This window comes from Medicago sativa, chromosome 1, assembly GCF_051527215.1.
Source record: "Medicago sativa cultivar Bolivia chromosome 1, Bolivia_mono, whole genome shotgun sequence".
In the NCBI taxonomy this organism is placed as follows: Eukaryota; Viridiplantae; Streptophyta; class Magnoliopsida; order Fabales; family Fabaceae; genus Medicago; species Medicago sativa.
In genome coordinates this window covers 20,555,652-20,580,878 of record NC_140749.1, presented here as the reverse complement: position 1 = coordinate 20,580,878, position 25,227 = coordinate 20,555,652, and the positions used below count along the sequence as shown (strand labels likewise).

The following is a 25,227-nucleotide window of genomic DNA, read 5'->3' as shown; positions in this document are numbered from 1 at the left end:
CTTGGATTACAATCTCCTTCCCTAAGAATTATTTATGTACTACATTTTAATCCATTTTTACTTAAATAAATATTTTTATGATATCTACATATTTTGATCCAGCATTTAAGAAAAAATAATTTATTTCTTTCTAATTTCAAAGTAAATGATATAATTTTATTATTATTATATTATTAATTTAGAATATTAAATACATTTTTAAATACCCATATTTTATTGCTTTTAATGTTTTTTTTAAATTAATTTATTTTGTATTATTTCATATTTTGTAATAATGTTTAAAATATATATGTTAATAATATTGTATATCAAAACTAGAGAAAAATATAATTCGAATTTTGATTATAATAAAATAGATGCGCCATTTTTTAGAGTCCTATATGCGTTGGATTTTCCTTGATATACTATTAAAAAAATTAATAAGGGAGGGAAATGTAGATTTTAATATTAGAGGGAGCAGTGATAGATCCAGGATTTTTGAATAGTGGGGGCACTATATATAAAAATTTGTAGCATTAATAATTGTTCTTTATGATTATTCATATTATGGAAACTTTGAATGATATGTCTCTATAAAAATAATTAAACAATCATTTAACCAGTCATCCCTTACTTGATTTCGCATCTAATTCTTAATAATAGTTTGAGATATATGATGATAAGTGTGGGTCAGGAGAGAAATGATTTGTGATAAGTGTGATACATGTGGTAAAAATGTCAACTATTGATACATTATGCTACCCAAAAAAAATTGTTTCTAAAAATTGTGTGGGCACAAGCCCACAAATCCTACAATCTGCATCCGTCTCTGAGAGGGAGGGGAATGTACATTCAAATTTCTATCAAGTGATAAGAGTGTAATTTTTCTAATATATTTTATATAAGAGAGAATGAGAGTTTATATTTTAACATAAGAGAGATGGGAAATGTAATTTAAGCATGAGATTATAATTTACTCTGAAATAGCTTAGGTGGCCTCGAAAATGTGTGCCGGCCTAAACAAATAGGGTGTCTTGGATTAAAATATTTGGAGTTGTCAACTGATATCTATTGTGCAAATAGAGTTGAAAGTTTTTTGTGGATGCAGGTGTTATTTGGAGAAAATTTCGAGAATTTAGGTATGCTTCCTTGACATAAGATTAGATAACCACTCTCTTTATTGATATAAGGAAGCTACAACTTGTTGGAAGATCTAATTTAAATTGAACTTCAGGCAAGTGTGCTCTCTTTTGCTTCTCTTCAACGTTAACAAAACGTGAATGCCATTAAGTTTTGAGTATTACTTTTCCCACCTTATATCTTTCCTTGCGCGCCTTATTTTTTTCCCAAAATATCCCTAGTCCGGATTATATAATCCGAAGTTATTCCGGAATATTAAATCCGGATTTATACGACTATTTTGGCACTTCATCCACCCTGATGGATGATGACCAGTTATGAAATATTGTTTCGGATTATATAATCCGAATAACTTAGATAGATTCCGGATTATATAATCTGAAACGTGTAAATCACCCCGTTGAAAGTCAACAAAAGGGGGGTGGTGAACGATGGTTCCGGATTACATAATCCGGAATGTACTAAACATGTCCGGATTATAAAATCCGGAATGCATCAGTACAGAGGCAGAAGCCATCTGTTTTGGCTGAGCCTCTGTTTTAGAGCTGATTCAGTCAATTTTTTTGGCCTTTGACCATATGCAAACCAACAAAGCAAACTATAACATTAAAATTAACAACACAATATAATTTTTAAACTTTAATAAAACATAATTATTCAAATGGTACATAACATAATTATCCAAAATATTCAAACATTAAAATTACATAAAAACACAATCAGCCCCTAATAACTACACCCGTACCACCTCCGCCTCTGCCACCACCTCTGCCACCACCCCTGCCACCATCAGTAGCTGCCCGACGACGGTAAATTTTTGCATCATGCACCTTTCTCAAGGCATCCTCCAAATGCTGCCATTCCTCACTCTCTTTCGGCACCAGATCGCTTCTCATCACCGCATAGATGTGGTCTCTGATGCGGCTCATCCTTCCGCTAAACTTTAAGTACGCAAGGTCTCCATCATCTTGAGCAGCTTGGGCATCAAGGACCTCACGCTCTGGTGGCCTCGGCACCGGTACCGGCATGTCTGGAAGAATCATGCGTGGATGAGACACCTGGTAAAACCACTCGATGTATCCATCTGCTACCTCCACACCATGAACTGCAGTCTCTCCCAACTCTTGAGGTGTCAGCGCATAATCAAGTGCACGCTGAAAGCGGTTTGTGATCTCCGCCAAGTTAACATCAACAGGTGCACTCTGAACGGGATGTCTCGGTATGGTCTGAACAAACCCAAACTGATGAAGCACCCTCTCTGGCAGATATCTCACCATGCGCTCTCCGCATCTCAGCCATCCAGAGTAAAGGCTGACCCGCTCAAACGGATGTGCCTGGCGATGTGCAGCATATGGGGCCATGACAACCCTCGTCAAATCCATCGCATCTAGATAGTTCTTGTAGTTGTCCACCGTGCCTAAACCATGCAGTGACACAAAAAGCATCGCGCGTGGATACAAATTCTCCACATATCCGTCCCAGACATCCTTGCTTCCCATACCTATGAAGTGATGAAACACCCAAGCCTGCACCAAAGACAACCACATATAAATATACAAACCATATACACTTAAATTAAAAAAAAAAAAAAAAACATAGTTCTTAATTTATACCTGCAACAAACTCAGGTATCCTGCCACCTGACTGGTGTTCCAACGTGCAGCATTGTTGAGCTCCTTATACAACTGAGTTAGTGCCGCAGCTCCCCATGAAAAACTAGCACAAATATCAAGGTCTCTGAAGTACTTCAGGTAGACAACATGGACATTCCACTGGCTTTTGTCACTGAAGATCGTGATCGTGATCCCCACCAAGTATAGCAAATATATCCGGACAGCCTGGTCCCGCAACCTCTCCACCTCCTCAGTCACACCATAATCGTCCGCCAAATCCCTCTGCTCCTTCAAACGCTCCTTGAACTTGCATGTGTACAGAAATCAAACTTACCTTCCATGATGTTTGACAAGGGTTGAAATGCGGTGCTTTTGAGCAAGAAAACTCCAAATTTGGACAAGATTTGTGGTGTTCGGAATTTGGGATAATGTAGAGAGAGTGAGTGAATGGGGAAAGTGAAACTGTGAAACTGTAAAAATGGGGGGCGAAGTTGCTTTTATACTTCGCATTTGTTCGGATTCTATATTCCAAAAAATGTATACATATTCCGGAGTATATAATCCGGAGGACATTTTGGTAATTTGCATAGGGCGCGCGAGAAGGCCATAGGATGGGAAAAGTAAAACTCTTAAGTTTTATGTTGTTTCAGAATCAGTTATCTAAAGATAAGGAGGCCCATATTATTGACTTGGGAGAATAGAAGGGTGATATATTAATTTAGAAATTCTGGTGAAGGTTTTTCTTTTTAAGTAAATTATTTTTAAAATTTATGTTGGTTAATAATTGGATTTGGATGGAAAATGGTTTACAAAAATATTGTGCTTGATCTACTTATGTGTAACTGCAGACAAAACTAGATTGAGTTTGATTTGTGCTTCCTTAATAATTGGATTCATACCTATTACCTAATCACTACCCGCAAATTGGGTATGGACAAGGGTAGCTACCCGTAAAATTAATTTGGTATGGTATGGGTGTGAGTATGAGCATTCTAATACCCAATTACACCACATAAATATACAAGAGAAATTTTATTCTTTTAGATATAAGAAAAATGTACATATAGATATATATTTATTAATGTACATATAAATATTTTTTTTATAGATATAGTACTCGATACGATACGGATAGCAATATAAGAATACGATAATTTAAAAAAAATTAAAAATAAGGTATTGAGGTATCAATAAAATCATGAGCTTTGTTATATAATATAACATGAGAGAGCTAATTTCCTTTAATTTACAACAAAAAACATCACAATAGAAGTTTAAAAACTCAAAAATTTGAGTTGGGCACAACAAAACAACTCATTAACTCACAATATTAATATATGTTCATATCAGTTGTTTTGTTGGCTTAAAAACATTATTGATCCAACTCATATGCACATATAATACTAACTCACAATATTAACGATACATCCTTATAATCCACCTAAACTTTTATGAACCATAACGATACATCCTTATAAGCTACGCAATTCAATAAAATCACCCAGTACAGCAATGCATATCTGTCGTGGGAAGCACTTGGGTGACATGTCACCGTGACATTAAATCTGAGTCACACAACACACATTGCCACATAACATCTGGGTCACACAACACATACAACACATCTGGGCCACACAACACAACACCTTTGTGTGACCCAAATTTAATATCACGGTGACATTATGTCACCCAAGTATTTTCCATCTGTCGTAGTAGTATCTGAAAGAACTGTGGTCTGATAGACATGTGGCATCCAAGCAAATATCAATAATGGTCAGAACTTTTTCTTTTATTTTTCAAAGCATTTATCTGTCTACAAGAACAAATTTTAATGGTATCAAAAAATTCACAAATTGAAAATCATGTCAGAAGGTAGCTGAGTGAAGAGCTAATTGAAAACTGAAACATCAATTACATTAGATATAACTTAAATTTACTATTACACTTTGTAATCATATAGTATGGTCATCCCCTATTATCAATATCCTCAAATAAACTTTACAGTAACGAAATCTATGCATCAGAACATGATGCATAGTTCTATAGCAGGTAAATTTTTACTCATTGATCTTTGAGAAAAAAGGAGGCAATGAACCAAATTATTTGACTGCATCAACATTTACCCAACTCAGTTTCTCTTTATTCCCAATGGCTTACTGCTCTCATAATTTTCTGTCCTTATATTGTGAGGACATGTTCTATCTGGTCTAAAAAGTGGAAGATTTCTTCAATTCTAAAATTTCAACACCCAATTCAGGTGTAACTTATCCTCAACTCCGGCATCACAGTGAAATATGCAGCATTCACGTTCATCTCTACTTTTCCGCTTCTCGATCTGCCAAGTTATAGCTCCAAATTAACCTCTAATATGTTCATTTTTTTGCTCTCGTCACAAAATCCACAACTGAAGTTCATCCTTTCGCCCTGGTTTTATGCTTCTCAATACCTTTGAGTTTTCATTCACCAACAGAATTACATTGTGCCATAATTCAAGTTTTCCCACCTGAAGGGAGAAACTGAGCCTACATAAGGGGTTCCACGGAATAACACACAAACACATACACAAACAGCAGCAACAGCTAGCATCGAATGAATAAAGGGACCGTGAAGCCAGCTCCGTGAACCGGAAAATCTTCTTTTGGCGCGAACTTCTGCAATTGCACACTTGGAACAGGAGTCCCCAACTCGTTTGACTTGGTTAATTCGCTTTTGCATTAGCTCAATTCCCGGTGATGGGTGCTCTATCTCATTATCAATTCTAACTGAAACTTCACTTCTTTGTCTATCGGAACGTTTACGGGCAACCAACATATTATAAGAGTGATTATTTCTCATCATGGCATAGGCATGTGGAGTCTGCCCGTTTTCATCCACAAGGGTTTCCCAGCACTTCAACCCAATCTACACACCAGCATAAAAAATACAGACAAGAAGTCAAGGACTCAATAAAATAGAAGCATGCAAACATCATTAATGTAAATTGAAATATAATCCTAAGTTGTAGAGAAAAGGATGAGTTGAAGTCCAAACAACATGATAACTACTGATTTATATTCTAAGTAGGCTGACAAGGACATACTTTAAGGTTGATAAGGTCTTCAAAATTTATCACTAAAAAATTCATAGATTTAATTCTTTTATGTAGGTCGATATGCTTAAATCTTTAGAATGATATAAAGTATTAGATTGTTAACACATCAAAATCCTTTGTTCTTCTTTTTGACAACATTATAAAAAAAATCCTTCAAATTTATTTAAATAGCCAAGCCTGTTAGGCACAAGAGGATTTATAAGATATGTATAATAACTTGTCATTTTCAGCTAAATAGACTTTTCAAAAAGCCACTTGTCTATAAAAAAAACTCTGACACAGTCTGGCCTAACATATACTAGGCAGTAGGTCCCCCCTGTTGACTGACATGCATGACCTATTTAAACCCCATAAAAACCATAGGCAATCCAATTAGACTATTTTTGATACTCAGCAAAAACAATTCAGTAAATCCGAATGAGGGACATTTCCTCTAGTAACTTTTTTGTCAAAGTAGGGGGGAAATATTTACCTCCTGTGGATCATTTGTTAAAGAGTCAATTACACCCTCAGAATCCGTTGTAGATGCTGCCAAATGCAAGGGAGTAATACCGCCAGGGCCCTCAAGATTCGGTGGAAATACATATTTCTTGGATGTGTCATTTTTGCTAGTTATAGAATAGTTAATGAGCAAATCAACCATGCTTGTGCACTTTCTTTTCACTGCTCTATTTAGAAGTTGGATTGCTTTCAGCATCTCCACTGACCCTGTTGACAACCCTTCTCCTTCGAAGTGTTTATCAACCAGCATATCCAGAAGGGTTTTGACCAACATGCAACAGTTTCTTTCCACAGAAAACGTCAGTACAAATTTGAACCTGTCGAGCGAATAATCTGGAACCTCGTTCACATTCGAGAACCTTTCCCTTTGAAACAGCCAACCAAGCTCATTCAAAAAGTGCAAAGCCTCATCCCTTGACTTGGGCCTCCCAAAATTATGTTCATGCTCCTCTGAAATGGCATCACACATCTTTTCATCCTCGTCAAATTCAGACTCAAGCGGTCTCAACTCCTTGCAAATGGATGCATTGGCTATTATCACTGGAAAACTGTTTCCCTTGAAACCATTTTCAACCTGTTCACAAACATGTAATTTGCAATTATTATTTTTAATAGAAGTTCACAAATATATACTTCATGTACATGAAAATTTTCAAGACATGCAAGCATATGCAACCATCACAGTAATCATGTGCAGTCAATAGAATGTAGAGATATACCTCAATGAAACAGCGACCTAGAACACTAGGAGATGTATTCTGAACTTCAAAACCACTCAATTTTATCTCATCATAGACCATACCAGGATCTCCTGATCCTATAACTTCTGATGATGTATAACAGTCAGCATCAGTGCAATGAATCCTGCAAAATTTAGGACAAACAGTAAGCGAACAGACCAGAAAGAAGCATAACACAACGTCCAGAAAAGGGGAAAATCAGTACTAACTTTGTGCCAGGAGCAGAGAGGTTTCTTCCCTTCAATGAAATAGAAGTCTCCTGTCCACCGACAATTGCCAAAGGAGACACTGATATCAACTCTGGAGACCTCCACGTTCCCCATGGTTTGCACATGCGTATCCTTCCTGGAATTTCAGTTTAAATCTATCAGATTCAACTCCTTGATAATAAAAATCTAGCTATGATGGCATATTTAACCGTCTAAAGTTTGTTTTAAAATCAGTAATCAACAATCCAATTACAGGGGGGAAAATTAGTACAACCTCCAAAAGTTACACGAATATAAAAATATGAGGCCTAAGATAAAAAAAAAGTGATCGAAACCAGTCAGAAATCAAAACTAGTCACAGTGCTCACCATCTTTGTGTGATGCTAACTGACTGCCAGAATAAACAAGAAATCTTCCATTTCTCCAGAAATCAGAATCTGAGTTATGAATTAAAGAATCAACACGTTGGACGAAGTTTTCTTCTAACTGCAAAAAAATACAATATGCAAGTAATCAGCAAGGAGAATTCTACAAGCTCAAAACGTGCATCACTATTCATAGAAGTTCGCTTACTTGCACCCAAGCAGCAGAAGACATTGAAGCATAAATTGATAGGACAACACAGCCGGGCCTTATGTAACTCTCCAAGTCTGATGGTCGTGTAGAAAGCCAATTGTAAATCTGAAAAGGACAAAATGATTATGAATACTAACACGTCTTTGCATCTGGTGAAGGACATTTTGCCATATTCATTAAAATGACATCATCCGATTCGCAAAATATTAATGGGAAAGTGCAACAATAATTTCACCTGTGTTCGCAGCGTTCCTGGGAAATGGCTAGGATGCTTGTCAAACAATTTAAACATTATTCTCCCAGTACGATCCTGTAGGAATACCATCACAAATAGATTAAAACCCAAAAGACAAAATGGCTAAGCCTCTTAATTAAAAGAATAAGAACATATATAAAGCAAAGTACAAATTCAAAGCAAGCATGAACCAGGGTTTGCAAAATCCCAACCTGAGTATCTGAATTCAAACTGGGAGGTGAATAATCAGAACCCGAAGATGCATAACCAGCTTTAAATGGTACACTTTGAACTGAACTAGATTGTTGAATCATGTTATTTGATTTTGACCCTTTCAAGAGATCAAGAGGGATAGTAGTACAACTATGACTTTGGCTAGTTTCCTTATTTGCATGGCCTCCAAATCCAGTCAAAATACCATTAGAATTGAGACCTCTAATACCACCTTGCAGACCAAAATTCATCTCCACAACAGGAGGAGATGAAGACGGCGACCTTTCATCCACAGGATTACTACTTTCCGATGAAAAATACTTTCGCGAAGATGGCAATTTCGATGGGCTGTCGTTTTCTGGAGAGGAGCCAAAAAGTTGCAGCGGCAATTTAACTCGAACATCCTCCTGGCAATCTGAATCATCATTTGGAGACTGAGAACTGCCACTGCTTCTTTCTCTCATATGATCTGCACTACTTGTGGACCCGTTGCCGCCATTTTGAGCAGGTGTTGATGGAGTTGTGGAAAGAACAGCAAGAAAATCCTTAGTTAACGGGGCAGGGGGGGTGTTGTTTGGTTGATCATCGCGATGATGATAGGAGGGTGAAGTTTGCATTTGGACATTATCATTTTTCGCATTCAAATTATTACCAACATCCAGCAATTTTGCAGTAAGATCAGCGGGTAAAGGGATCCTATTCAGAATTTGTACAAGCTGTTCTTTATCTGGAACTTGTGACCTTCTTTCCTCAAATTTTCCTATACAATATAATCAAACCAAACAATATTAGCCCACACAAAAGAAAAGAAAAAACAATCTCAAGTAGCACTTGCTTACTTGCTTGTTAGTTTATGTTTATTTTTCCTAGAAACGATTTTCGAAAATTAAGAAAAATAATTACTTCTAAAAAATAAATTAGAGTCTGTTTGTTACAAATTTTATTTTGAAAAAATCGAGTTTTTTTAACAAAATTATCACTTTTAGAAGTTTCATTCGTTTCTTGCAAATTTTCAAAATTGAGAATCTGATAAAGGAAAGAAAAAAAAAAGTCTAAAAACTGTTTCAAATTAGAAGCTGCTTTCTGTAGCTTCTCAACAAAAAAAAAAACATTTTTCACATTCATAACTGATTTTTAAGATAGAATTATTTTCATTCAAATAAACAAATACAACACAACTTCAACTTTCTTTAAAAAACTCAACAAATTAATCTCTAAATTATTGAAATCAAAATTATTGCAATTCATGATCAAAAAAATTCAAAGTAAATAACAATTAAGGGCATGTTCCTCCTTCAAAAAAAAATTAAGGGCATGTTCCAATTATTATAAAAAACTAAAAACGTATTTGATCTATAGAAACAAATTATTGATCCTAACACCACAAAAAAAAAAAAAAAAAAAAAAAAACATTATTGATCCAAAATTTAGCTATAAAAGAACTACTTAATTAGCTTCTTCAGATAAATATAGCAATTTCACCATAATTTTTACTTTTTTTTTTTAAATTACTTTTATTTATTTCAAATAAATACCAACAAAATATTTGTTTCAAATTTCTAAAATTTACATAATAACTACCAAAATAGTAATATAAACTACTATTCAAACAAAATTAAATCAAAAACTAATTTTTGAACCAAAAATAGAAACCAAACCTTGACCTTTCAAAAAAAAAAAAAAAACAAAGAAACCAAACCTTGAGAACCATCAGCAATAGCAGTCAACAAGTTAAAAATCTCCAAATTAGCAGCAACCTGATTCAACGGCGGCGAACCTCCAACCGCCACTTCATCCGGCTGCGTTTTCCTCCGACGTCGATTATGACCAGCAAGTCTCCGTCTACAACTCCGTTTTCCTTCATCAAACTCCACCAACGGATGAAACCTACTACACTGTTGACAAAACCGTTGCATTTGATTCCCTAACAAAGCCTTAGAAGCTTTACTATGAGCTTCACACACCTTATGACGTCGATGATAATCCTTCGCTTTTGATAGATCTTCTTTGCAGTTATCAACTTGACACATCGGATATGAAGCCGATGTTGGAGATCCTGAACGGATTCGTTTGTTTGCTCGTACTTGTCCCGTGCTTCCAAGATTTAAGTTTAGAGATTCTTCGGCCTGTTGTGGTTCTACTGTTGTTGTCGTCGTTGATTTTGCTGTCATGAAACGGATACTGTCCCAATTCCATTCTTTAGGGTTCCAATTATCGTTTTGGATGTGAACGACGTCGTATGATGATAATAGATCACGTTTTTTGGTGGTTGATGAATCGTAAAATTGATGTGATGATAACATAGGAGGATGAAGAGGAAGAAGAGGAGGAGCTACTTTTTCCATTTTTTTGATTAATTAATCAAAGACATGTAAGGCTGGCTATAAGGTAAGGGTATGAGACTAAGAATAAGGGTAGGTACTAAGTACCTTACTTTTTATTTTTGTGTTTTTTTTTTTTTGCTTTTGTTTAGGTTTGGTGTTTGAGGAGAGAGGAGCTATGGGAAATTCATGTGAAAGGTTTGATGATAATTCAGATCTAAAGTAACAGAAGGATCTGAGTTTGCAAGTGTTTACTTTGTTTTGTACTTTTGTTTTCATTTCTTTTTTTATTCCATGAGTTTACTTTTGATATAATATCATTGTAATAATTTTCATACACTTTATATCAATTTACAATGGTTGAATATATGCTCTACAAAACATAAAGGAAATGTTAAAATTGTACATGTATTGTATTAAAAGTTTAAAATTTTATATTTTCAATGCAAAAGTTATCTTTTAATTTCATTTTTTGTTTCTTAACTTGTGCCCTAAGGGTATAAGTTAATATAATCGAAACATAAATTACATTTATTAGATTCTTAAAGGAGAGTTGAATTTATGTGTTCTTGTAAGATATGAGTCAACTTCTTCTATATTGATCCATATAATTTACATGTTCTTATAAGATATAACTCATATTTTACTCAAACATGTAAATTTAACTATTTTATAAGAATCTAATACATGAGTAATTTATGTTTTGTAGAGCATAAATTCAACTTTTATTGTTGACGTAATTAGTAACTATATATGTTTGTCAATCTTCTTTGAGTTTTGACATCTATTATGTTTCGATGAGCTTGAATCCAATAGGTTTAAACTTTTTTTTTTGTAAAATAAGTAATCACAACGACTACGTAATATTTAAGAAAATTTGTCAATGAAAGTTGGTTTAGTCAATAAGAAGTTTACTCATATGTAAGGTTGTAATCTTTTTTTTTTAAAACTCGGTATACGATTCAAGAACCGACTAATTCGAGGGGACCAGGGGACCAATCTCATCGCCCACTTGCAAGGGTCCCGTTCTAAGCCAGAGCAAAGCTTTGTATGGACTTGCCAACCGAAATTGGCACCAGAGAGAATCGAACTTGAGACTTTGAGAGGAGTAAACTCCAAGATCCCAAACCAACCACTAGTTCAACCCCAAATGGGTGCATCGAACATGTAAGTTTGTATTCTGATATTGAACATTGTTCTTTGAACTTAAGATTTACCTCCTTTCACACTAAATAATTTTAGTTAAAGTTAAATATTTTTAGGGAAAAATTAAATGGTAGTAATCATATTGTTTTTATCTTTTAATTGGGTATGGCGATTGGTTTGGTATATAGTTGGAAATGGATGATGCATGTGCTTCATGCTATGTTTGAGTCTTTTTTTCTATTGTTGATATAGTTGTTGCTGTCCTTAACTCAAGTTGCATCAAACACACACGCACCTTGTTCGTGTGGGGTAGATGAGGATGGATGGCAAGAAATGTAAAATGAAGAGGGTTTGATGGGTTATTTATTTAGGAAGGGAAGTAGCCGACTGAGGAAGAATCCAAGACAGTTCCTTCTTCCCACTAGGTATTGTTCCGTACGATTGCTTTATTACTTTTTTAGAAGTAGAAGTTAAGGGAAGATGAACTGTTACGTAACAATAGTACAGACGACTTTAAAGACAAATGAGGGAATGGAAGGGATGTAATGATGGCAAATCCTTTGAATTCAATTCATTGAATTCATTCTCATGGTCACAACTTAAGGGTGCAGTAATAATCTAAAAGTAACTGTAAAATAATTTAGTTAAAACCCAGTCTGTTTTAACAATGAGGGTGACTTTTGTTTTTTTTTGGATTGATCATATACACTCAAATCTATGATCACTTGTTAAGAGGAGATTAGTTATCTGTCAATTATTTCACCTTATATTGGTATTTTTGTTTCTCTCAAAAGAAATGTTGGTATTTTTGTTCCTTTCACAAATATTAAGTAATGGTCATAATAAAATAAAAAATATAATTCTAATTTTATCAAATTATCATTATTACCGTCTTACCGCTCTTTTTATTGCACTAAAACTTGTAGATTATCAACGATATTATATAAAAAAATTACATGTAAATTACAAACGATATTTTATTTAATTTTTCTATATAGATAAGAAATTATAATATATATATATATATATATATATATATATATATATATATATATATATGACTTTCAAATGTAACAAACTCAACAAACAATATTTATATTTTTTTAATGACAACAATAATATAACAAATATAACAATCTTTTTATCTTTTTTAATAGGTTTAAATATGTTTTTGATCCCTATAAATATGTCAACTTTTCGTTTTAGTCCTTCTAAAAAATTTCTTCGACTTTTAGTCCCTCAAAAAATTTTCATCTTCACTTTTGGTCCCTCCTTTAAAGTAAACTCATATTTAGAATTCATATTTTTCAATATTTTTTGGGAAAGTTTTAAAAATATTCTACACATTTCTGCATAATTTCATTAAAAAAATACAAAAATTAACTTAAAAATAGGGACCAAAAGTAGTGATTGAAAATTTTATAGGGACTAAAAGTTGAAGAAAAAGTTGCATCAAATGGTATGAATAAGTAAATAATCATACATACATTAGTATAAAATAACCATACATACATACATTCATACATTTATTATAGGCTAAAATATGGTTTTGGTCCCTGCAAATATGCCTCGTTTTGGATTTAGTCTTTCTAAAAAAAAATTGTAGTTTTTGGTCCCTCCAAATATACCTCGTTTTGGTTTTGGTCCCTGGCCTCACTTTTGTGATGATTTGCAAACGTGACATATGATGACTGAACCCATTTTGTAGAAAAATAGTCCCTGCGAAATATTTTGATTTTTAAAAAGGTCCCTGCAAAATAGAATGCTAAGAAGTGCCCTTGGCTAGAGTACCAAAATAAGTAACTGCAATAAAAAGTTGTGTAATCATTGCTAAGACAAAAGTAAAAACTTGCATTTCCAAGACATCATTTCTATTAATGGATTCCTTAACCATTGCCCTTAGAGCACTGGTTAGCAAAACTCTTCTTTTAATACTGAAACCGCTTTAATATGGTACTGTTACCACTCTATTAAGGTGTTGAGACCACTCAAATATGGTGTTACCACCGTTCTAATTTTTAACTTCTCCAACTATGATACTATGACCATTCAAATATGGTGTTACCACCATTCTAATTTTTAACTTCTCCAACTATGATACTATGACCATTCAAATATGGTTTTACACCATTCTAACCTTTAACTTCTTCAAGGGAAAAATATATTGAAAATCAACTATACTCTTAAGATCATTCATAATTCTGAAGGGGCATTATTTGTAAAAAAGGAACTACGATCTTAATAATATTCTTTATTTCGAAGGGACTATGCTTTTAAGACCATTCTTAATTCTGAAGGGACATTATACCGAAAAAGAAACTATGGTCTTAAGAACACTCTTAATTCCGAATGGACAGAAATAATGAGATGAAGAGAAGAATAGCTCGTTAACATAAGCTGGGGGGAGAAGAGAGAAAAAGTTCTCGACAACTCAATAGAACTCTTTGGTGTGTTTTTTGAACTAGGTCTCCTTTTATAGGAAGAGTTTGTAACTAATATGGAGAAACTTAAAAGTTAAGTAAACTTAAAAATTAAGCAACTCATAGATCAATTCAAGTAACAAAGTAATCGGATAAGTTCAAAAAGAAACAAACCCACAAAATTAGATGTAACAAACTAATGAAGGAAAGATGGGAAATTTAGTTGGATTCTCAATCTTATCACAACCAACATAAGGTAAATTTATGGGAAGTGATATCCACGAATAAAAATAATAATGACTATTATTTTTATCATTATCAAGTATTTAAAATTAAATACCCCAATTTAAACACTACTAATGTGTATTCTATTTTATGTGGGACCCCCAATCTATTTTTTCAATTCACATCACTGTAATACCCATACTAAACGTATCTAGAAAGTTTAGGATGTGCATTATCTTTAGTACTGGATACATTAAAGTTTACAACATAAAGTCTTCAAATGAATAAATAGATACGACAATACATGTTCGTACAACTAATAATACAACACTATCCATCCGCTACATAGCCATACACACTTGAATTCATAAGAATATTTTGCAACTGGTACGAACTAGCACTTGTTGATTATTCATTCGGCCACATATCTGCTACATCCTTCTAAACCAACCTGCTGATCTGAAACAAATAAGGATTGGGATGAGACAAATGTCTCAGTGAGTTCTACCTAATCCTAGGCTATAGGTAACCTCGGGGGACCTATGGTCACCACGTGTCTACAACACAACCATTCGGTTGATTATACGTGTGTGGAACATGCTTACCTAGACGATCGTGCATACTAGGACCGTCATAAGGTTTTACATATCAGAGGCTACTAGTCTTGCTAAATGCTCTGCATTCCATGGCGGTCAAGGGAACTAAGACCACTATGACGGAAACCGTTACTATCATGGCGTCAACATATCATGTACATAATGTAACGTCCTATTTCTATTAAAGCGATAAAACACGCGAATATAACAAATATTCAAGAAATAGACGCTACGTCTTAACAAAAATCCAAATCAACATGCATATATATATATAACATCTCAACAGTCGCAGCGGATACAATTCATATATCTCCAACATATACATGCTATGGTCAAAATACATCATCAAATAAAATCCTCCAAGTCCCGACAATGGGCAAATCTCAACAATAAGATAAAAACAGAATCCAACAATGATATAAAGACACGACCACCTAATCAGAGCCTAAACCTATGAGTCCAACCGATAGCGGAGATAGCTCCCGCTATCCAAGCACTCACCAAAAGCAACTACTCCTGCACAGCGTCTACCCATCCATACAGACAGGTAGGCGGTCAAAACCACTGGAGGTTAGCATTACATTAATCATAATCAATATAAATAACTAGACATATATAAATCATTTCAATTCTTCACTTAATAACATGAATAATTAACCTCCACATATTCATTCACATAACATTTCCGAATAACACAAATATATGTATTCATCACACATACATCAACCACACCTTCGTCACATTCATCATTAAATGCAACATTCAAGACTCATGCTAAAATGATATGCGCCTAACTCGACACATATATGCATGTGGTACCAAATCTCCTCAAGGTCGTCACCCATGATGCAACAAAAACATCATTATCAACGGCTATAGTCAACGGCAATATGGATATAACATCCGACACGACATATGATGCATGAACATATGACTCGATCCACTATGCATATGTTCACAACAATTCAACGGCTATATTCAACGGCTATAATCAACGGCTATCATCAACATTCAACTTTATCATAAAGTTCAACCACTCCATTCAATACAACACATGATAACAAACATCATATTCTTCACCTAACAATCATTCAAACATCTTCTTACAATCATATCAAACTATCCATAGAGGATTTATAAAGCATTCGGCTCATAAAACCAATTTCATCAAAGTTCGTCTCTAACTTCACCATTTTAAAATAATTGAAGCTTTTGAACCAAAACCAAGTAAACAAGATTCAATGCCTCAACTAAGTATACCTCTAGGCCACATATAAGTGCAGTAGAGCATACAATTACGTTTCACTGGCTAAACACGACGAAATCATGAAATTCCCAAAGCTCGTCTCTCTTGTCATTTTTATAAAAGAATCTCATTTACAAGGCAAAACATGTCAAGACTTGATGAAACCAATCACAACCATTTTTAAAAATCATATAAACATTATACAACCTTAACCCTACTTTAATTTCACGAGAAAAGCAAGTTTCCGGAAAATTGTCGTTTTGGACCATTTTTCAAAAGTTAAGTGAAATTTACAAAAATCAAGTCCAATTTGATTCAATTGAAGTTCCAGTAGGATTAAATGTATAAACAGAGGTTAAACAAGTCAAAAGAAACATTTTAGAAAGCCCGGATTATTCCCCAAGTGCACGAAACGAAAAATCAAAAGTGGCTGAACTGGGAGCTGCACGCTTAAGCGTCCAACTTCTAGTAGTTTCTGGGTTGTGCACGCTTTTGGTACGCTTTTGGCACGCTGGTGTAGCTCGCTTAAGCGTCCTCTGCACGCTTAAGCGTCCTACACCAGAAGTTCAAAAACCAGTTACGGGTTCCAACCCTTTTCACCCCAAAATCCCCTTTTTGATCTTTCCAAACCCCAAAACTTAATCCCAAAGATGTTTATAGGTCATATATGTTGGAACAAAATGTGTTTAACAATGAACCTTAAAGAGTTTTGATGATAACAAGGTATTAAAAATTGTAAATTGGACTAGCTAATATTTGTTCAAGTGTACAGGACCATAATTATAAAGTCACATCATCATTGGTTCTGAATGAGCAAATAAAGAGCAAAAGAAAATGAAGCTTAGATGATTCTGAAGGCAAAGCGCTCCTGAAGTCAAGCTGCTCCTGAAGAAATAGCGCTCCTGAAGTAAAGCTGCTCCTGAAGAATAGTGCTTCTGAAGACAAGAGGTCCAGAAGCCACATCATCAGAAGCTGCGTCATCAGAAGCTGCAGAAGTCATATCATCAGAAGCTGCATCATCAGAAGCTGCCTCATCAGAAGATATTTCACCAGAAGCTGAATCTCAACTGGATTTGCAAAAGATTCAAGAATTGAAGAATTATCAATGCAAAAGCTGTCCATTGGATTCGAAAACACAAACAAAGGATTAGTGGAATTTTGCAACGGTCATTTCAAAGGTGTTTGAAGGCTTGTGCTTGCATTTTGGACGAAAGCGTTGACATTGTACTTTGTACGAATTGTACAACCACGTTCTCCACTACTCTGTTTTGTGTCTACGCTTCAAGACAAGAAAACAGCTCCAGAATACGGTCTCGCCTGCATATATGTTCCTTTGGATAAGGAATGGATTTCAAATTGGTTCTTCATAGGACAACAACCAAATCAGGCAAAAGATCATTGGTGAAAGATCAAGCTTCAATAACGACTCTTTGGTGTGCTGGCAATTTCACAACATCTCTTTCACACCTCTATATAAAGGAGTGAAGACCTAGAGATTTGGTAATGCAAGAACGCTAAACGAAAGACTCACAAGATTTTCACAAGTACCAAACCTCTGCTGAAATTGTTCTGCATTCACTTAGAATTTCTGTGTCTCAAAGTCATATCTTAGAAATTCTTAAGTCCATTGAGTCTGTATCTGATTTGTATTGTGAGCACCTCTGATTGTATATCAAGTGTTCAACCTTAAACAATTTTCTGTGTAATTTTGTTTAGTTAGGAAGTCTCTTGCAGTTGTGCTTGAGCAGGAAGTCTCTTGATTGTGTTCTTGAGCAAAGGAAGTCTCTTGCTTGTGTGCTTGAGCATTGGAAGTCTCTTGCTTGTGTGCTTGAGCATTTGTAATCAGATATTACTCATAGTGAAATCTCCTTGGAAGTGCAAGGGGGACTGGACTACTTCCGGATTGTGGAAGGAACCAGTATAATTGCTTTGTGTCGTTCTTCTTCTCTCTCTCTGTTTTATTCCGCTGCATTTAGATTCTGATTATCACTTCAGAAGCTGTCTCACCTAGCTTCTGATCAGTGTGTTCAGTTTTTAAGAGAAACGAAGAATTTTTCAAAACACAATTCAACCCCCCTTCTTGTGTTTTTCTCACCTTCAATTGGTATCAGAGCCTTGGTCTGTTGTGTAACACTTAACCGTGCAACAGTCAAAGATCTGAGAAAAACATGTCTACTCCTCCTCCTACTGGTTCTGGTGAAACTAGCTATAAACATGTCTCACATGATTATAGTGATAGTAAGAAAACCAGTGTTGGAAAAGTTCCAAAGTTCAATGGAGATGCTGAAGAGTTCTCTTGGTGGAAGACCAACTTTTACAGTTACATCATGAGCCTGGATGAAGAATTATGGGATATTCTGGAAGATGGTGTTGGTGATTTAGTCCTTGATGAAGAAGGAGCTGCTGTGGATAGAAAGAAACATACTCCAGAACTGAGGAAACTTTACAAGAAGCATCATATTATCAGAGGAGCCCTTGTCACTGCCATACCCAAAGCAGAGTATATGAAGATGAGTGACAAATCCACTGCTAAAGCTATGTTTGCTTCTCTCTGTTCAAATTATGAAGGGAGCAAGAAGGTCAAAGAAGCAAAGGCTCTTCTGCTTGTACATCGGTATGAGCTATTCAAGATGAAGGATGATGAAACTATTGAGGAGATGTACTCAAGGTTTCAAACCTTAGTTTCTGGGCTACAAATTCTAAAGAAGAGCTATGTTGCTTCTGATCATGTAAGCAAGATTCTCAGAAGCTTACCTGCCAGATGGAGACCAAAAGTGACTGCCATTGAGGAAGCTAAAGATTTAAACACTTTAAGTGTCGAAGATCTTGTTAGTTCTCTCAAAGTTCATGAGTTAAGTCTTAATGAACATGAGTCTACTAAGAAGAGTAAATCAATAGCTCTTCCATCCAAAGGCAAGTCATCAAAAGCTCTCAAAGTGGTTGAATCTGAAGAGGAAGAACAGTCAAGTTCAGATTCTGAACCAGATGCTGCTGAAATGGCCATGCTCTCAAACAGACTTCAATATCTGGCCAAGAAGAACAGAAAGTTTCTCTCCAGAAGGGGTAACTCCAGAAGCTCAAAGAAAGAAGATCAGAAGGGATGCTTCAACTGTAAGAAGCCTGGACACTTCATTGCTGAATGCCCTGATCTTCAAAGAGAAAAGTCAAAGGACAAGTCAAAGAGGTCTACATTCAAACCAAGCAAACTCAAGAAGCAGATTAAGCAGAGTTTAATGGCAACCTGGGATGATTTGGGTAGTGAATCTGGATCTGATAAAGAGGAAGCTGATGAAGATGCAAAGGTAGCTGTTGGGTTGGTAGCAACAGCAACTTCAGAAGCTGGATCAGATTCAGACTCAGAAGATGAAAACGAGGTATATTCCAAAATTCCCAGAAATGAACTTGTTGAGTCACTTAAAGAACTTCTTACACATTTTGAAGTAAGAACCAATGAGTTGAAGGATTTAAAAGAAAAATATGCTGATTTGGTACAACAGCAAAAATCAACTCTATTGGATCTGAAAGCTTCTGAACAAGGACTTAGGGGCTTTGACTTCATGTGTAAAACATATGAAGATCAGCTCAGGTTCTTATGTCAGAAGCTACAAGAAAAGTGTAATGAAAAACCTTTAAGTAACCATGAAATTGCTCTTGAAGATTTTATTATATCTGGCATTGACAGAAGCAGAGTAGCTTCTATGATTTATAGCATTTACAAGAACAATGGCAGAGGAATTGGTTTTCCAGAAGTGAAACTTGAGAAAACCAATCTAAAATCTTGTTGTGAATGCATCAAGGAAGGTCTGAAAACATTCTTTGTACCAGAAGGGGCTGAGTTGGAAACTGTTGTTCAATCAGAACCTGAAGCTTCTAGTCCTAAGGTTAAGATTACTTCAACGCCAAAGAACTCTAAGTCAAAGGCTATGATCAAATCTGATTCCAAGACTTCAAAGGTCAGGATCCTGAAAAGATCAGAACCTATTCCTCAGAGTCTGGTGAAACCAAAATCTGGGGTTCTGAAGTCTAAGTTTCAGAAGAAGATAGTTACTGCTTCTGAAGTACCAAAACCTAAGGTGATGGCTAATCAGAAGCAACCCAACTCACAGCACAAGGTACAAGAAGTGAAGAGTAAAGCCTTAAGTACTAACCTTCCAGGACCCATAGAACAATGGGTACCTAAATCTAAAAATGTCAATGATGCAGGTATGTCTAAGAGCAGTGCCAAAGCAAAGATCATGGTACCTAGACAGCGGTTGCTCAAGACACATGACAGGAGACAAGTCCATGTTCCTCAGCCTAACAATGAAAGAGGGAGGAAATGTGAAATTTGGAGGCAACCAGTCAGGCAAGATCATAGGTACAGGAACTATTGGTAATTCCTCTACCTCAATTAATAATGTATGGTTGGTAGATGGTCTTGAACATAACCTTTTGAGCATTAGTCAATTTTGTGATAATGGTTATGATGTGATTTTTGAAAAACCCAACTGTACAGTAATCAACAAGGAAGACAAATCCATTGTGTTCAAAGGAAAGAGAGTTGACAATGTCTATAAAATCAATTTTTCTGAACTGGCTGATCAGAAGGTGGTTTGCCTACTATCAGTGAATGATAAGAAATGGATGTGGCACAGAAGGTTGGGACATGCTAACTGGAGGTTAATCTCTAAGCTTAGTAAGTTACAACTTGTGAAAGGGCTACCAGACATTGACTATCATTCAGATGCACTCTGTGGTGCATGTTAGAGAGGGAAAATTGTGAAATCATCTTTTAAAACCAAAGACATTGTTTCAACCTCAAGACCTTTAGAATTACTCCATATTGATTTATTTGGACCAGTGAGTACTGCATCCTTATATGGAAGTAAATATGGATTAGTCATTGTTGATGATTACAGCAGATGGACTTGGGTGAAATTCATAAAGAGTAAAGATGTTGCATGTGATGTATTCAGTAGCTTCTGCACTCAAATTCAATCTGAAAAAGAATCAAAAATTTTGAAAGTCAGAAGTGATCATGGTGGAGAATTTGAAAATGAGCCATTTGAAGCTTTTTGTGAAAAACATGGAATTTTCCATGAATTCTCTTCTCCTAGAACACCACAACAAAATGGGGTTGTAGAGAGAAAGAATAGAACTTTACAAGAAATGGCCAGAACCATGATTCATGAAAACAATTTACCAAAACATTTTTGGGCAGAAGCAGTGAATACAGCATGCTATGTTCAAAACAGGATCTATATTAGACCTATTTTGGAGAAAACAGCATATGAACTCTTTAAAGGAAGAAAACCCAATATCTCTTACTTTCATCAATTTGGATGTACATGTTACATTCTGAACAACAAGCTCTACCTAAAGAAATTTGATGCCAAGGCCCAAAGAGGAATCTTTTTAGGTTACTCTGAAAGGTCAAAGGCATACAGAGTGTATAATTCAGAAACACTCTGTGTTGAAGAATCTGTGCACGTTAAATTTGATGACAAGGAGCTTGAAGATAAAACTTCAAAGCAAGGTGAAAGTTTTGCAGAGATACAGGTTCCTGAAGCTACTCCAGAACCTGATCAGATAGCTGAGTCTGAAGATAGTCCAGAAGCTGAACCCACATCAGAAGCGCAAGATGAAGCTGCTTCTGATGAAGCACAAGATCGCTCACATCAAGCAGATCCTCCCAGAAACACATTCAAACACAAGTCTTCACATCCTGAGGAGCTAATCATTGGAAACAAAGATAGTCCAAGAAGAACAAGATCACATTTCAGACAAGAGGAGTCAATGATTGGACTAATCTCAATGATTGAACCTATAACAGTTGATGAAGCACTTTCAGATGATGGATGGATCCTAGCTATGCAAGAAGAGTTGAATCAATTTCAAAGAAATGATGTGTGGGATCTGGTACCCAAACCTCAGCACAAGAACATTATTGGAACAAAATGGGTATTCAGAAACAAGCGGAATGAGCAAGGTGAAGTAACAAGAAACAAAGCCAGGCTTGTTGCACAAGGGTATAGTCAACAAGAAGGCATTGATTACACTGAAACGTTTGCTCCAGTTGCAAGATTGGAAGCAATCAGGTTACTTCTTTCCTATGCAGTTAATCATGGCATAATATTATATCAAATGGATGTCAAGAGTGCATTTCTAAATGGTGTCATAGAAGAAGAAGTGTATGTCAAGCAACCTCCTGGATTTGAGGATATTAAATATCCTGACCATGTTTTTAAACTGAAGAAATCACTATATGGCTTGAAACAAGCTCCCAGAGCTTGGTATGATAGACTAAGTAATTTCTTAATCAAGAATGATTTTAAAAGAGGACAGGTTGATACTACACTCTTCAGAAGGACCCTTGGGAAAGATATTCTTGTTGTGCAAATATATGTTGATGATATAATATTTGGTTCTACTAATGCATCTCTTTGCAAGGAATTTTCTGAGTTAATGCAGGATGAATTTGAAATGAGCATGATGGGAGAGCTGAAGTTCTTCCTTGGCATTCAAATCAATCAATGCAAAGATGGAGTCTATGTTCATCAATCAAAGTACACAAAGGAGCTTCTGAAGAAGTTCAAACTTGAAGATTGTAAAGTGATGAACACTCCAATGCACCCCACGTGCAACTTAAGCAAAGAAGATGAAGGAGCTAAAGTAGATCAGAAGCTGTATAGAGGTATGATTGGTTCTTTGTTATACCTCACTGCATCTAGGCCAGATATTTTATTCAGTGTATGCTTGTGTGCAAGATTCCAATCAGATCCTAAAGAATCTCATATGACTGCTGTCAAGAGAATCTTCAGGTATTTGAAAGGAACAACTAATCTTGGACTCCTTTATAGGAAATCCTTAGATTATAAGCTAATTGGATTCTGTGATGCTGATTATGCTGGTGATAGGATTGAAAGAAAGTCAACCAGTGGCAACTGTCAATTTCTGGGTGATAATCTTATATCCTGGGCTAGCAAAAGACAAACAACTATTGCTATGTCTACAGCAGAAGCAGAATACATTTCAGCTGCAAGTTGTTGTACACAACTACTCTGGATGAAACATCAGTTGGAAGATTATCAGATAACTGCTAACAGTATTCCCATTTATTGTGATAATACTGCTGCTATTTGTTTGTCTAAAAATCCAATTTTACATTCAAGAGCCAAGCACATTGAAATCAAACACCATTTTATCAGAGATTATGTTCAAAAAGGAATTTTAGATATACAATTCATTGATACTGAAAATCAATGGGCTGATATATTTACTAAGCCTTTAACTGTTGAAAGATTTGATTTTATAAAGAAAAATTTGAACATGCATTACGTGTCTGATTAGATGTTTGCTTGCTCCTGAATAGGATTTTAGGTTCTGAAGTTAGTTCAGAAGCAGTAGTCCATCAGAAGCTCTTTATTGAGGTTCTGAGGAAAACTCGCTTCTGATGACGTAAGCATCTGAAGTCCAGAAGCTGGATTTATTGCTTCTGAATAGTTGAATTAGTGGAAACGTTGGGAGTTACTTTTTAAAAGTAACTTCTGGCCCACTAACTTGGTAGTTACTCTGTGAACTTCTTACGTGGCCTGTATGTGTTGGTGTATAACTAAAAAGGGCAATGATGATTTAATAGCTTTGAAAGTACTTTTCACGCGCCCCCAATTTTGTCATTAATGTTATGTTTGTTTGTCTTTTTTGAATTGCAATCGTTTTACTTTTAACACTTTGACAATTCACACACTACTCACTCACAACAAACACATTTGCTCTCAAACCTCTTGCGAAGTAAGCGCATTCTCTCAAAACTTAGAACCCTAAAATCTTCATCTTCTTCAATCATCAAATGGCATCATCAAGCTCAAAAGTTTCAGAATCTACTTCACGGATGGTCCCTGAATTTGACTACAAAGGAAGAAGCATGAAATTGGAAGAATGGGAACTACAGGTTCAAATAGAAAATCCGGTGGATTTTGAATCACTCGCCTTCCATGAGTGTTGGATCAGAAGCTATTATGAAGAGCAGGAACTTATGCATTACTTCAAGATGTTGAATGGACCAACATACGAAGCATTGGTAAGACACTTCTGGGTAAGGGCTAAGGTTTATGACAAAGCTGCGTCTATAACTAAAGAAAGTCAAATGGTGTTGATTTATCCCGAACTGGAAGGGAAGACCAGAAAAGAAATGGGACTTGAGCCATATACAGGTATTGAAATCAGGTTAAGTATTTGTGGTATTCCAGTGAGAATTGCGGAATGGCAGATAGAAGCTGTACTCTGTAGAGAGGCCTCTGGAAAATACTCTGGAATTGATCTCTCAAATACAGCTGAAGAACGCCTCTGGAAGGAAAAAGTAAACTTGGCACTGTACAACTCAACGCAAGCAGGAAAGTATGCTGATCTAAGCATGGATAAGAAGCTGCTTCTGAAGATTCAGAATGAGGACTTACTTCCATGTGGTGGTAGTGAGAAACCCAATTTGGCACAAAAAGTCTTTCTTCAACACTTCATTAAGAAGGAGAAAGTGAATGTGCCAAAGTATATGTTCAAATACTTGATAGAGTGTCTGAAACAGAGTCAGCTGCAGAATAGAACCTGGGTACCTTATGGAAGACTCTTGTCAGAAATATTCTATCAAGGAGGAGTCTTGGACAAGCTAAGCAGTGCTGAAGCCTTCACAGATGAGCTGCTTGATACTAAAACTGGAAAGTTCATTAATGCACAAACCCTCAAGAATATGAAGTTGATCCCTGCTGTCACCAAGCTTCATACAGATTTGAGTGAATCACTTGTTAAGTCTGATCTTATGAAGGACTTTCCACCCATCTGCAAGAAGGATCCCATTGAAGTGCAGATGTACTATATCAAGGAACATTTTGAGGCAACCAATGAGAGAATCAGATTGGAAGATATTCCAGAGGAAATGTATGGTGGTGCTCTGCCACGAGCCAGAGGCAGAAAGTCAAAAAGGAAGATGACTGCAGAGCAATA

General features: G+C 35.6%; 1 protein-coding gene across 1 annotated transcript; it reads right to left on the bottom strand.

Moving 5' to 3' along the window:
• Nucleotides 1-4,624: 4,624 nt before the first annotated feature.
• Nucleotides 4,625-10,846, bottom strand: LOC146953501 (squamosa promoter-binding-like protein 14). Its single transcript, XM_085710419.1, has 9 exons — nucleotides 9,997-10,846; nucleotides 8,297-9,057; nucleotides 8,085-8,159; nucleotides 7,847-7,954; nucleotides 7,642-7,759; nucleotides 7,274-7,409; nucleotides 7,044-7,188; nucleotides 6,296-6,898; nucleotides 4,625-5,633 (listed from the first exon to the last, which is right to left on the bottom strand). The coding sequence occupies exons 1-9, from the start codon at nucleotides 10,640-10,642 to the stop codon at nucleotides 5,205-5,207; spliced, it is 3,021 nt and encodes a 1,006-aa protein (XP_085566545.1). The 5' UTR covers nucleotides 10,643-10,846; the 3' UTR covers nucleotides 4,625-5,204.
• Nucleotides 10,847-25,227: the final 14,381 nt, after the last annotated feature.

Coding starts and splice junctions, on each gene's coding strand:
- LOC146953501 (XM_085710419.1), bottom strand. CDS start 10,642: ATGGAAAAAGTAGCTCCTCCTCTTCTTCCTCTTCATCCTCCTATGTTA. Junction 9,058..9,996: donor TATTGCTGATGGTTCTCAAG/GTTTGGTTTCTT, acceptor TATATTGTATAG/GAAAATTTGAGGAAAGAAGG. Junction 7,955..8,084: donor CAGGAACGCTGCGAACACAG/GTGAAATTATTG, acceptor TGTCCTTTTCAG/ATTTACAATTGGCTTTCTAC.